Source organism: Myxine glutinosa, chromosome 7 (genome assembly GCF_964187855.1).
Source record: "Myxine glutinosa chromosome 7, kmMyxGlut1.1, whole genome shotgun sequence".
NCBI classification, from domain to species: domain Eukaryota; kingdom Metazoa; phylum Chordata; class Myxini; order Myxiniformes; family Myxinidae; genus Myxine; species Myxine glutinosa.
Genome location: NC_136267.1, coordinates 175783339 through 175797615, shown reverse-complemented (window position 1 = coordinate 175797615; position 14277 = coordinate 175783339). Strand labels below are relative to the sequence as shown.

At 47.3% G+C, this 14277-nt stretch overlaps 1 protein-coding gene across 3 annotated transcripts in view; it reads left to right on the top strand.

Moving 5' to 3' along the window:
- LOC137431851 (catenin delta-2-like) overlaps positions 1-14277 on the top strand; it is a 580901-nt gene that overhangs the window by 71603 nt on the left and 495021 nt on the right. For all 3 annotated transcript variants that reach the window (XM_068123611.2, XM_068123613.2, XM_078782572.1), the window contains exon 2: positions 13923-14077. In XM_068123611.2, the coding sequence (XP_067979712.2) occupies positions 13934-14077 (144 nt within the window). In that variant the 5' untranslated portion in view covers positions 13923-13933. The remainder of the gene's footprint in view (positions 1-13922; positions 14078-14277) is intronic.

The window sequence follows — 14277 nt, the reverse complement described above, 5'->3', positions numbered from 1 at the left end:
CATCTCCATCAGCAAACTCCAAAATCCTTTCACCTTCTCCATTTCTTACACCATATCCGTAACCCCCATGAACTCCCTCAAAACCATCCATACTCCTTCCCACATGTCCATTCAGGTCTCCTCCCACCACAACAACTTCCTCATCTTTCACGTTTTCCATCAGCTTCTCTATCGCACACCAGAACTTGTCCTTCTCTTCATCGCTTCGACCAACCTGCAGAGCATATCCCGAGATGACGTTCACCAAGAGCTTTCCAATCATCATTTTCACCATCATCAACCTATCACTCACTCTAGTCGCACTCACCACACTGTCTACATTTCCACGTATACCTGTCTGTTTATTGTATCGCGGAGGAGGTAATGTCCAATGAGTCGGGAAGAAGTCATTCCACACCAAACAAGCACTGGTGGGCCGACTTTTACTACATTCGACTTTCATTTCTGGATCATTTCCTGAGCAATAATGGCAGTCATGCATTTTGACCAAACCACCAAAACAGTCTCGTCAGACCAGTTAATGTTATGTAACACACCTGGACAGTCGTCAATCCACAGAAGGAAATGATCACAAAACTCTATTCAGAACTCTTTACCCAGTAATGAGGTCTGTGTGGTTTCCATCGCAAGTCCTTCTTCAAAATCGTCTGATTGCATGATATCATATTCCACTCTCCTTCACCGCTTGTCTGATCGACTTCTTTGGACTTTTTGTGAACACATGTTGTATGCGGTCAATGATTTCTGTTGATGTCACTGTGGTATGTCTTCCTGATCTTACATCCATCTCTGATTCAGTTATTATAAGCTTTTGGTGACAGTTATAATCTTTTTGGGTCCAAAGTGGCATGTCCTCCCATTTCCTACCGCCCCATCGCTGAACTGCAATTACAGTGACAAACCTCATACCGTGCAGCAATTCACGCTCTTTGAGTAAAAGGTAATCTCTCAGCCATAATGGATCTATCTGAAAGGAAAGAAAAAAAACACTATTAGAGGCAATAAATAAGCTTGCAAACAAATAAAATTAATGTTCTACCTACAGAGTATTTCAATATTAATCACATTAATAATACCAACAGAGTATTTCAATATTGAAAATAAAATGGGAACTTAATTATGGTAAATATATACAGTATCTTGTACATTAAAAATGTAATGAAGCTGCATGTGTATGAAGCCCTCAAACCCATTGGCTGAAGAGCAGGTTTGACTCCACCAACAATTGTGGGGAAGAAAAATCATGCATCTGCTGTGTTAGTTTTTTGGAAAGCCGATGCTGTCTGCAAGTCTCAAATTCAAAATTTTAATTATCCTAGTTTTATAACCGTGCTGTATTATATATGCACAAAAACAGTAGGCATATTTTTGCTTCATGTACGTAAGCCGGGTTATATTTTCTTTCAGGAGTGATCAAGGCAGGGATCTGGCCAATACACCGCTAAAATAAATGGCTGAGTAATTTTTATAATAAATGAAAGTTTTTGTATGCAATTAGCCCGAGTTGTCAAGGCTGATTAGTGTGATTGTATCGTGTCGTGCTATTCCTGTTGGTCATGGCTATTACAATCATACATATCACTTAAACCCTCTCTATACCTCTAGACCCCTTGAGACCCAGCCGCGGCAGCCTATAGACCCCTAAGACCCTCTCAAACTTTGAGAACCTCCTTAAAAACCCAGAAGATCCCTAAAGACCTTCCAGACCCTTGAGAACCATAAAACCCTAATATTCTCAAGACCCTGAAGACCCATTTTACCTTTATGACCCTTTCAACACTTTAGACCTCTTCACCCTTTAGATATTGTCCTGAGGACGACTCTATTAAGACAGAGCGTCCACGGATGGAATCGAGCTTCACAAGGCGTTTCCAATTCAATGACGGATCATACACGAGCAGGGGGGTTTGTGGGAGAATGCCACGGCTTACCTGACGGTCCGACGATGTCTTCACCTGCAAATCAATAAATCAAACCAAAAACGGATGTAAAATGTACAACAATAAATATTTATTAACGGACCCGATAACAAAGAACGCGACGGAAGAACTAAAACCGAGGTTGGGATCCCACTCACAGACTTCAAATACAAGACAACGGGAAGGATAATAAAATTAATGTTTCATCGTGTTGTGTATGCGAGCTTATCTGTCTGGATGTCGGGTCCGTTCGGCCGTCCAGGCTCTGAAGTTCGTGCTCCGTCAGGCCCACGTACGCCGCTGCCGGCAAGCCTCGTGACCCTGCGCGATCGCCCGCGAGGTCCCGTGCGTAAACGCCGGGCAAGAGGATCGTCGGTGCTCCAACATCTCTCCAATGTCCAACAAGCAGGGCAATCTTCGGATCACAAGAGAAGAGGTCAAAACGGGAACGAAAGGCAAACAGGGAAGAGGTCCAAGCAGGAAGGAAGCCAAAACGAGGAGGGCTAAAATTCCGGCGAGCCAGTTTTATCGCTCGTTCTCTGAAGTCAGCCCTCTTCCTCTGCCAATCAGTGCCTCCTTTCCTTGTGACCTTTCGCACCTTCACACGTCACCGGCGCTTCTCCTCCAACCAGTGCGTAGCTTCTTACCCGTCTTTTCGCACCGTCCTCGCTGATTTGCCGAGCGCCTTTGGTGTCACATTGTCATGTGGCACGTCCTTCATCTTCCCTACCCTCCAATCAGCAACCTGCGTCCAACTCGCCCCTCCTCCCTGTCAATCACGAGTTCTCCTGGGTGTAGCTCTCGGCCTGCCTGTGCGATGTTTGCCTTCATGCCGGCGTTGTACGTGGCCGCTTCCGGTCTGTGCTTCCGTAAGTCATTGTAAGGGGGGATTTAATTAATGTGGTGCGCTATTGGGCCTAACGAATGTATGTGATGTGTTGCCCTAAGGGACAATGGATAAATCACAGGTTTGACTCACCGGGGAATTAGCTTAGTCCCTATTCTACCTATCACCCGATCATCCTCGTATGATCACAGGTGTACACTTAATCCGACAAACCGGGCTAACAGAACTTATTACAGGTGAGGTTTCCCCATCACGACAGATGAAGCACCTACCTATGCAGATTTACCTGGATCTAGATATGCCCTACCCAATCGACATAACAATATCTTATACCCTTTAGATCCCTTAGGGCTTAGACCTTAACATTTAGACCCCTTTACATCCTTCAGACATGAGACATCTTGTACCCTTGTCCATTTGGAGCTTTATACTCTTCGACCTTTTTAGACCCTTTTTGCATGCTTGAGAGATTAGACCGTTCCGACCCCTTAGACCCTAACTACTATCTGTACATACCCTTTTGGCATTTAGATCATTTGCGATGTTTGTTTGTTTGACTTATATGCACTCCTGCACTGCTGAACTGAATTAGTTCAACACTGCAGCTTGTAGAAGGAGTAGAAGAGGGAGTGAGAGAAGGGATACGAGTGGGGGTGGATGAAGGTATTGATGGAACTGAGTGATGAGGTTGAGTGGAAGTTTGTGAAGGTGTAAAGAAGGCAGTTGGACAAGGAGAATATGTGGGAGGGAATGAAGGCTTTGAGAGAAATGTGTACAGGCGAATGGAAGAAGGGGTTGCTGAGTAGATAATTTAAAGGGAGTAGGTTAGCCTGTATTAGCAGCAATTCGCTGTCTAGTATGTACGTATGCATGTACATATATATATATATATATATATATATATATATATATATATATATATATATATATATATATATATATATATATATATATAGTATATGTATATATATATATATATATATATATATATATATATATATGTACATATATATATATATGTATATATATATATATATATATATATGTATATATATATATATATATATATATATATATATATATATATATATATATATATATATATTGTTGCGGATCCCGGGTTCGTCTACATACTAAGGGGGGTTTAAGCCCTGCTCCCCCTCGAACTCCGGGTCCACGAGGCCGCCAACCACAACTACTGTACTCGTGGTGGACGGGTTGCTCGGCAACTCCAGCCACCGAGCCCGCAGCTACGCGTGGAAGGGTTAACAGTCACCACCCGAATACCTTCAGAGACACGCAGCTGTGAGAACGGTGACTGAACCCCGCACGAGTCACGCTGATCCTGGACGCCCGAGCGGTTGTGCATCGTGTGACCCGCGTCGTTTAGGATATTGAACCCGATCAAGCGGTTTTAATTCGGGGCGATGCTAGGTCAACATTGGAAAGGACGATGACGACCAGGTTGGAAACCAAACAGTATTTATTCACAGTATTTACAGAACATGGACAAAGCGAAGAATCTTCACGGCCTTACCTATGGGCCCAGACAAGGGCCCTCACTCGTTCGGGGAAGGGGGGGAAGAGGGTAATGCGCACGAAGCATGCCCGGATGGGCTTGGTTGTGCAGCTCATGTGAATGGGCTCGTTTGACGGAAGCCCCAAGATTCGCTCCAACCTAGGACACCACAGCCGGAGATGATGCGGCAGCGACGACGATCAGTAATGTGCACATAGCAGGAACCAGAGGAGCACTCAGTCTGCAGGAGCCAAGCGAGTGAGGGAGAGTATAGCAGGAGACCAGCGCGTGCGTCAGAGAGAGCAGGAACCCAGCAAGAGAGTATCTCAGGGGCCCAGCAAGAGAGAGTCTCGGGAGCCCAGCAAGAGAGAGTCTCAAGAGCCCAGCAAGAGAGAGAGAGAGACGGAGTCTGGGCCGGGTTTTATAACCCCCCGAAACCCCACTCGAATGTTCCATGGGCCTCCATTGGCCGCCTGGGGTCACGTGTCGTGACAGCCCCTCATTGGTCACCCTCAGCCACTCCCTTTAGCTCCCATTGGTTGCTCACTCATTGGCCACTCCCTTTAGCTCCCATTGGTTGCTCACTGCTCCTCCTTGGCCACTCCCTTTAGCCCCTCCTTCGGCCCTGCAGGGCCTGGCCTAGTCCTATGACGAGGCACTTTCGGCTTCAATGAGGCAAACTTGCAACAAGCACATCCTGCCTGCCTCAACGCATATCAACGCATCCTAACACTGGAAAGGGGACTATGCTTTACATTTAATAAGAAATAACTAACTATACGAGGCTACATGTTGTGGTGTAACTAACTATAGGGGGGTTGCCTTTATTCACAAAACCGCAACATGACCCCCCTCTCCGACCAGACTCGTCCCGAGTCGACCTTAGGTGGAGCGACCGGTAGAGTCCGTTCAATTTTTACCTTTACCATTAGTGTGACACATAGATGTAGCAATTCCCCTAACATTTAACTCCAACCCCATGTGTGCGACATCATTTACACTGGATATGTCCCTCCTAATGCGTTGAGCAGCTAACTAACAGACTCACACCCACAACTGTTCACGTATTTCCGGAATTTTTAAACTAAACACATAGCCGGTGGGCAACATTCTTACATTTACATTTACAAAACTTTAACCTTTATTTACAAACACTATAACCCAGGACCTGGACTCGAGGGAAGAAATGGAGAAAGGAAATGGAGGGACTTTCTGCTGGAGTTATCTTGCGGCTTCTTGTCTTGAGAGATTCCCTCACAAAAACCGGCTGCCCTAGACTGCAATACAGGCCATTTGAAGATCAGGGCCATCTAAATCTTCACCTCCTCAAGATCGAGCCATTTCTCTGATGAACAGGGCCACTGACACGTGGTCCAAAGGTGGGTTTCAATGCCACCCAACAGGTGGTCCATGGTTGGCCAGAATGTCACCCAACAGGTGGTCCGAAGGTGCAAAATGATGGGACAGCCAAAAGCCACCACAGCAGAGGTGCAGGGCCACAAGGCTCGTGGTCTATAAGGTGATGGATGGAGGGATGTTTGGCAGCAAGATGCTGCAACAGGTGGGTCTCCAAATGGTCCTGGGCGGGGAGGAAGACAAGGCGCAACAAGCACATGGAAAAGCAACAGTGGCACACAAAAAAACAAGGTAACCAGGTACCACCATACCTAGTACGGTGAGAGGACGCGGCAGAGTGAGCGGAGTAAGCTCGTCCCTAATCGTACGTGCCCCCCACCGTTGATTACACTACCCTAGCCCCCCTTGTATTTAGAATTCGTCTCTACGTCTTGTCTCCCATGTCCCCGTCTAACGCCAAATTCGTCCCCAAATCCCTCCCAGGTTCTCCCAGGAAGGAAGGGATGGAATAAAACAATGTTCCGCTCACGTCGTGATGCATCTCACTTTCCAAACAGCCTACAGAGCCATGCGGTGCAAAGTTTGTCCTCCGTGGTGAATGGTTGTGGATGGTGCGAAGGGGTCTCACATCCTAACTACACTAACAACATTACTCATTTAAACTCCCCGGGGTCGTACCCTGGCAGAAGGCCTCCTTAAACTTTACGGTTCTAAAAACCCGAATTCCCATTGCCCATACTGTGGTGCCCTCCTGAATTTGGGTCTCACCCCACAAATTTTCTACCTGTGCCCTCGCACAATTTCGGGGCTGGGTCGTGCGGCTCTACCAGCAGGTCTACCTACCTGCGCCCCTCCGTTCACTGGAGCCGCCTCCAGAGCTTGCCTGCTCCTCACCCTAATCTACCTGGGGAAGGCCCTCCCTGGCGCTTACCCCCTCAATGCCCACCTTGGCATTGGGCAACCCGGGTCCTTTCCCTGGATCCTCGGGCCCCACTCACACGCCAACCCAACTGGCTCCCAGAGCCTACCTGCGGCCTTACCTGGCCGACAATCTACCAGTGACGGAGTGCCTCAATAACCATTACTATCAATTAAACCACACGCCCAGCCATTCCACAGCCTCATGCACTTCACAAAACACTACTTTCTACCATCAGCACCACAGGTGTCAATATCCAATATCCATGCAATTTACCTGCACCCTCTACCTAACTTTAAACTACCCCGCCGGGCCTCCGTGAATGGGTTCCTCTCCCCCCATTCAATCATTCGCACCATGCATTCCACACCAATCACTCCACACCATTTATTTTCACACCATTTATTCAATTCCATTCACACTTACACACTGCATCATCTATCTAACTAATTTCCCCTACAACTCGTGCTTCCCTCGTCGTCCCTTTAAACTTTGCACACCATTTTCTTTTAACAACCACCTAAACTCTCTACGTCCCCTCTACTGTTCATGTCACTACTTAACTCTCAGTCCCTATGGTCTCTCTAAATCCCTAACGATTATCCGAGCCCTCCCTCGGCTAGTTTTGGTACCCCATGGAGGCAACCATTGTTGGCCCCTCCATGGGCTAACACTGCCATCCCCCTAAAATAGTGCTCATGCCCCCCTCCCCCGAGGAATGATCACACTACCATTCCCCCACGTGGGGTACAATACTCCCCCCAGCCCTCTACACGATGAGCCCCCATTCATGGAGGTACTTGGTCGCGGCTCGGCCTCTAAGGGCCGAGCGATCCATGCGGGTGGTTGGTTGCCTGTATGAGTTATCCGGCCGGCATTGACGATCGGAGGGTGGTGGAATTGGGCCCAAGTGCCGGGGTCCATCCCTGCGTGGGTCCCTGCGGTCCAACGCACGATGACCCAACCGGCCAGCGTCAGAGCACCTCACCCGGTAAGGTGCGTGGCTGCAAAACTCCGCATTTCCCCTCGAACCTCGCTGATCGCTCTTGCGCCAACGCCAACGCCAACCCTGGTATGGCGCCAACAATACCGTGCGGGTGCCAGAGGCATGAATCGTGCACGCCGGTCCTTGTGAGACCGACGCAGCACCGATTCCCTCCGGTTCACACGGCGCACCACTCACCGGGGGCTCGCGTGCGCTACTCATCCCACTGAGCACTACCCTGGTCGGTGTCGATACCTGAGCCGCGTCATCACAACCCGCTACCCACTCCATACTCGCACACCCAGGTGCACACACGCCTTTTACACACTCCGTCATCGCACACACCGGTGCACACTCTTTCTCCACGCACTCCGTACCCGCACACACCGGTGCGCACTCTCTCTCCGCTTACTCCGTACCAGTCGCACACCTCTCAATGGGCCCTTCACGAACGCCCGGTCTCGCCTTTCTTCCAAGCTCACCGAGCACCCGATCATACCAAACACATTTCCGAAATCATCGCCACTCACCTCGGGGTTCTCCTTCCACCGCTTGTCTTCCAGCACCTGCAAACTTTTTATTTGGTCAGCAAGCATTTCATCCCGGTGCGAACACAAACCTTGTACACATTCCATCACTTCCTACCTTAATTCACTCCCTGTCTCTCCTTGTGTTTTTTTAATTTCAATCATTCCTTCTTCTACCCCTCCATTTCCCAGTGCGCCTCCGAAATCTCCCCTTCTACACGTTCCTCGCACCGCTTCACCTCGTCGCGTACCACTGCCACCTCTTCGCTCGGCTTACACCCAATGTCCTCCCCCATCTTTTTCGTGTTAGGCCTACACATTGATTCGTTTAGCTTTTCTCCCATCTTTTTCATGTTGCAGTTTGTTTCCTCACTCATCGTGCCCATCTGATTACTCCTTTTATCCATCCGATCATCTATAGCTATGTTGTCCATTTTTTCACCCATTTTATTCCTTTCACATCTTGACTCTTCCATGTATGCGCTGAATTGCGTCATGAATAACTGCAGGGCAAACCCACTTGCACAGCGGGCTCGGCCTCCGCCGCCGCGTGCGAAGCGCCGCCATTTTCTCCTCCTCCTGCTGCACCCTCATCAACCCCCCCTTCCAATTGATCCTGCTGGTCCTGGGTCATTAATTCATTCACATTCTCTACACCCACCGGTACCTGGTCATCTTGGCCTGCCATCGCCCAAATTCAAAAAAATTTGTTGCAAACTAAATTTTATACGCTCGTATATGGTACTTACTTTTCCCACTTGCAACATTTGCATTTATGTTTATTTAAATTATACAATGGACAACAAAATGCAAATATTTCATGATATTTGTTATATTATATCACGTTTATCTCTCAATATTGTTGAAATGAAGATCAAATAGCTGTATGTTGAAATATGTTGAAAAAGTCAAAACTTTACATGGGGTGTACTTACTTTTTCACGTGACTGTATATATATATATATATATACAGGGGGCTGCAAAAGTAGGTATACAGTAATGAAAAACAAAACGTGTGCACAAAACGTATTTTATTGATTATACAAGCATATCAATAATAACATATCAATAATAAACATATCAATAATAAACATATTAATCCCTCAAATGTTCAAACTGTTTGCCCCGGCATTCACACACTCCACTAGTCGAGTGTGGACACCCATGCACACTCTGGCACAAAGGTCTTTATCAGCATCAATTTCCTGGCAAGCCTCCCGTATGAACTGAATCATGGCATCAACAGAACGTGGCTTGCGTGCGAAAACCCTGTCTTTTACCCATCCCCAGAAAAAGAAGTCCATAGGTGTGAGATCCGGCGAACGTGGTGGCCAGTCAACGGCTCCCCGACGTCCAATCCACCTGTTTCCTTACAGTATACCTACTTTTGCAGCCCCCTGTATATATATATATATATAGGGGGCTGCAACTACAGACTTGGCATATATATATATATATACAGATAATAAATATATACAGACTTGGCATTTAATATGGAATATTTTTTTTTTCTTGACTTGGGCTTACTTTCTTAACTCAGTATATCAATCTGGTGAGTTTCTTTTACACTTGGGTGATTTATTTGTTAAAAGAACCATGTCACTGATTGTCTGTCGCAGCAAGAAGTCAACAACAGGATTATATCACAGGTGGCGTGGCAAAATGTACGGACAGGTGCATTTGATGATTGGCTTCACAGTCGGGTATACAAGGGTTGTTGCGTTCTGTATTAGTGGAAAACAACTGCTGCACGTCTACAAAAGTTATTGCCGCTTCCTCTGGAGATGGTCTGTCAACTCGACAATGCTGTTTGTCATGGAGTGGTGGCTTTACGAAATTACGGCATGAAACAGCGTGCTATTGCTCAGCAGTATGGCATCACTCAAGGTCAGGTGTCAAAGATCCTGAAACGAAATGCTTAGAGGGGTGTCCCTGCTCCAATACCGAGGCCAGGACGTCCCCGCAGAACCACAAGGAGGGATGATCGCCAGCTGCACCGGTTAGTCCGCAATGGCCATACCAAGTCAGCTAATCGGCTTAGGGCTGAGTGGCAGCAACTGACAAATGTGCCTGTATCCAGAAGGCTAGTCAACCAACGACTGGTTCAAGCAGGCTATCGTGCCAGGTGTCCCCTGAGAAAGCCACGCCTGACCAGACAACACCGCCAGCGCCGATTGCAGTGGGCCAGAGAGCACAATCAATGGCATCCAGGACACTGGAATCACGTGATCTTCAGTGTCGAGTCTAGATTTCTGGTCTATCGTCAAGATGGCCGTGTCCGAGTGCGCAGACAAGTGCATGAAGCCTACAACAAAGATTGTATAGAGTCAAGCTGGAGGTGGTGGGGTGACCGTTTGGGCTGCTTTTCATGCAGGGGGCAAAACTGACCTGGTTGTTCTGAATGGAAACCTGAACCAGTTCAAGTATAGGGCCATTCTGGAAGAAACATTGCTTCCATTTGCTCGTGTAGCCTTTTGAGGAAACTTTGTCTTCCAAGATGACAATGCACGGCCTCATCGTGCCCGCATGATCCAACACTTTCTTGCTGACGGTGGTGTAGAGCATATGGAGTGGCCTGCCACGTCCCCGGATATGAATCCAATAGAGAACATGTGGGCAGAATTGACGCGTCAAATCGACAACTTGGACCAGCAGCCCAGCTCTGTGCGTGAATTGCAGCAGGCTATTGTCACTGCATGGCAAGCGATTCCTGTCCAAACCTTGGCAAATCTCGTGAACAGCATGCCTCAACGTGTACGTGCTCTCCTGAATGCTCGTGGCGGTTACACGAAGTACTGAACTGTAATTTTACTGTCCGTAATCCCAGTCGTAATTTAACTTTTGTTTTTGTTGAAAAAAAATTGGCTAATGTGCAAAATAAAGAGATACTTCTGGAAAACGTACAGAAGTTTAACACAGTACTGTCCATGAATTGATTTCGATATCAGTTTACATCACTTTCAAGGATCAATTTATTTGTTTCGAAATGTCAAATGTGGTTTTTGTTTCTTTTAAAGGTCACATTAACAAAATCTAGAATAATTTCAACATAATTCCAATGAACTTTTGGTTCTAAGACATATTGAAAAGTAAGTTCACCCCCACAAAAAAAAAATTCCATATTAAATGCCAAGTCTGTGTATATATATATATATATATATATATATATATATATATATATATATATATATATATATATATATATATATATATATATATATATATATATATATATATATGTATATATACTGAAACGCAAAAGAAACTTACCACCTTTGAAACCTTTAAATATCAACAATAACACTGCGTGTAGTAAATGTGTGAACTTATTTGTGGACAATAGTGTCATCCCTGTCAGACAAAACGGTCACGGATGGTCACTTGAACCTGCAATGGTCACTTCATAGCACAGCTGTTGAACAGCCGTTTTGACTGTCAGTGATTAGCCAAGGGGTACGGGATGATTTTGATGAGCTGCACGTGATGTCTTGATAGTGGCTTTAAAAAGGCCAGTGCAAAATGGGCATTTCAATCCACATGCCACGATTGTCAATGGATCAACGGCAGCGTGCCCTGGGCATGCTGCAAGGCGGACTGAGCTACCGTGAGGTGGCACGTCGCCTTGGCTGTTCACACCAGACGATATCGGCCCTGGTGGACAGAGACACCCTCCACAACTCTGCAGATGACAGACCTCGATCAGGGAGGCCAAGAGTCACCACTGCAAGGCAGGACAGGCAGATGGTCCGAAGTCACCTGCGGGATCGATTCCGTCCAGCATCCCGCACTGCGGCAGAAACCCCGGGGCTTGCAAACCCACGGATCTCCAATGATACTGCACGAAGACGACTGCATGACTATGGTCTGACTGCCAGAAGACCATACAGAGGCCCCGTGATGACGGCTGCCCATCGCCGCAACCAACAGAGATGGTGCCAGCAGCATCAGCGGTGGACCTTGGCGCAGTGGAACGAGGTCGCTTTCAGTGATGAGTCAAGGTTCTGTGTGGACAGTCCTAAATTGTAACAGTTCAGAATAAAACAAACCAACAATTGCTAATTGAAACATTGGCATTTTATTGATGACATGTCAAGTTTTTGACCAAGATACACCATCTCATCAGTTTGTTCTCCAGTACAGAACAGCACAGGGTGCAATGTCAGTCCCCTTTCAATAGTGTGTGTGGCCACCATTGTTTTGGATACAGGCAGTGCATCGTCGGCATATACTGCCTACCAGTCTTTGGATGGATTGCTGCTGGATTCTGTCCCACTCAGTCCTCAATGTCTGAAGCAGCTCTGCCCGTGTCCTGGCCCTGCCAACTACGCGTCTCCCAAGCTCATCCCACAGGTGCTCTATGGGATTCAGGTCAGGGGAGAGCGCAGGCCACTGCATGGTGTTGATGTTCTCGCCTTGGAGAAATGCAGTGGTAAAGCGAGCAGCATGGGGACGAGCATTGTCATGCTGAAAGGTTTTCAGTTCTGGGTGGTCTAGCAGGAATGGCAGCAGATGAGGTCGCAGGATGTTATCCACATACCGCTGGGCGTTAAGATTCCCATCCACAACCACCAGTGGCGTCCTGTACCGGCCTGATATGGCGGCCCACACCATCACACTTGGGCCACCCCACCTGTTGGCTTGACGCACGCAACAATCGGCATATCGCTCGCCAGTTCTTCTCCAGACACGCTCACGCCCATCAGGACTGTCCACACAGAACCTTGACTCATCGCTGAAAGCGACCTCGTTCCACTGCGCCAAGGTCCACCGCTGATGCTGCTGGCACCATCTCTGTCGGTTGCGGCGATGGGCAGCCGTAATCACGGGGCCTCTGTATGGTCTTCTGGCAGTCAGACCATAGTCATGCATTCGTCTTCGTGCAGTATCATTGGAGATCCATGGGTTTTTACGCCCCGGAGTTTCTGCCGCAGTGCGGGATGCTGGACGGAATCGATCCCGCAGGTGACTTCGGACCATCTGCCTGTCCTGCCTTGCAGTGGTGACTCTTGGCCTCCCTGATCGAGGTCTGTCATCTGCAGAGTTGTGGAGGGTGTCTCTGTCCACCAGGGCCGATATCGTCTGGTGTGAACAGCCAAGGCGACGTGCCACCTCACGGTAGCTCAGTCCGCCTTGCAGCATGCCCAGGGCACGCTGCCGTTGATCCCTTGACAATCGTGGCATGTTGATTGAAATGCCCATTTTGCACTGGCCTTTTTAAAGCCAATATCAAGACATCACGTGCAGCTCATTAAAATCATCCCGTACCCCTTGGCTAATCACTGACAGTCAAAACGGCTGTTCAACAGCTGTGCTATGAAGTGACCATTGAAGGTTCAAGTGACCATCCATGACCGTTTTGTCGGACAGTGAGGACACTATTGTCCACAAATAAGTTCACACATTTACTACACGCAGTGTTATTGTTGATATTTAAAGGTTTCAAAGGTGGTAAGTTTCTTTTGCGTTTCAGTATATATATGTATATAGTTTTTTTTTTTACACATCAGGACTGGTCTCCTATATCCACCACCCTTGATTTAATTCAGATTGGGAATTCTTCCAATAAACTTTCTCTTTCATGTGCAGATTCATCCAATCTCATTTTGTCGTCCTAGTAAGGATGACAGGCTGAATCAACCCACCTCGTGTTAATTCAACGGCATGACGGGCTCAAACTCAGGACCCTAAGATCACAAGCCAGCCACCTTAACCTGCCAATACCAGGCTTTTGTGGTGGTGGTGATGATAGCATTGGAAGTGACGTTACGATGATTGTTTGTGGAAAAGTTGATTCGGTTGATGAAGAGGTGACGGTGATAATCATATATGGTGGTGGGTGTCTGCCCACAGGACCCTGAGTCATGCCTGTTTCAGATGAGGCCTGGCTGCAGCACGGACATGCTGGGGGCACAAGCTCTGGATCTCTTTCATCCTTCGAATTACCTGCTGGAGATGGCTGTAATTCCACCGAGCCTTCATCAATCCTCGCTACAGTCAAGGAGCAGGTACGGTTTGATAATATGCCCAGCTGTTGCCCCATAAGATTGCAGTTGCACATTTTGAGCAGGTGTGCAGGCAGCATCAAGCCAGGTGCACTTGAATGTTAAGAGTGAGCAGAGATTGTTCCATAAGCAGCAAGTAATTTCATTAAATCTTCATCACTGTGGACAATTCAGTTGTATTAAATAATTAAATTTGAGGTGCT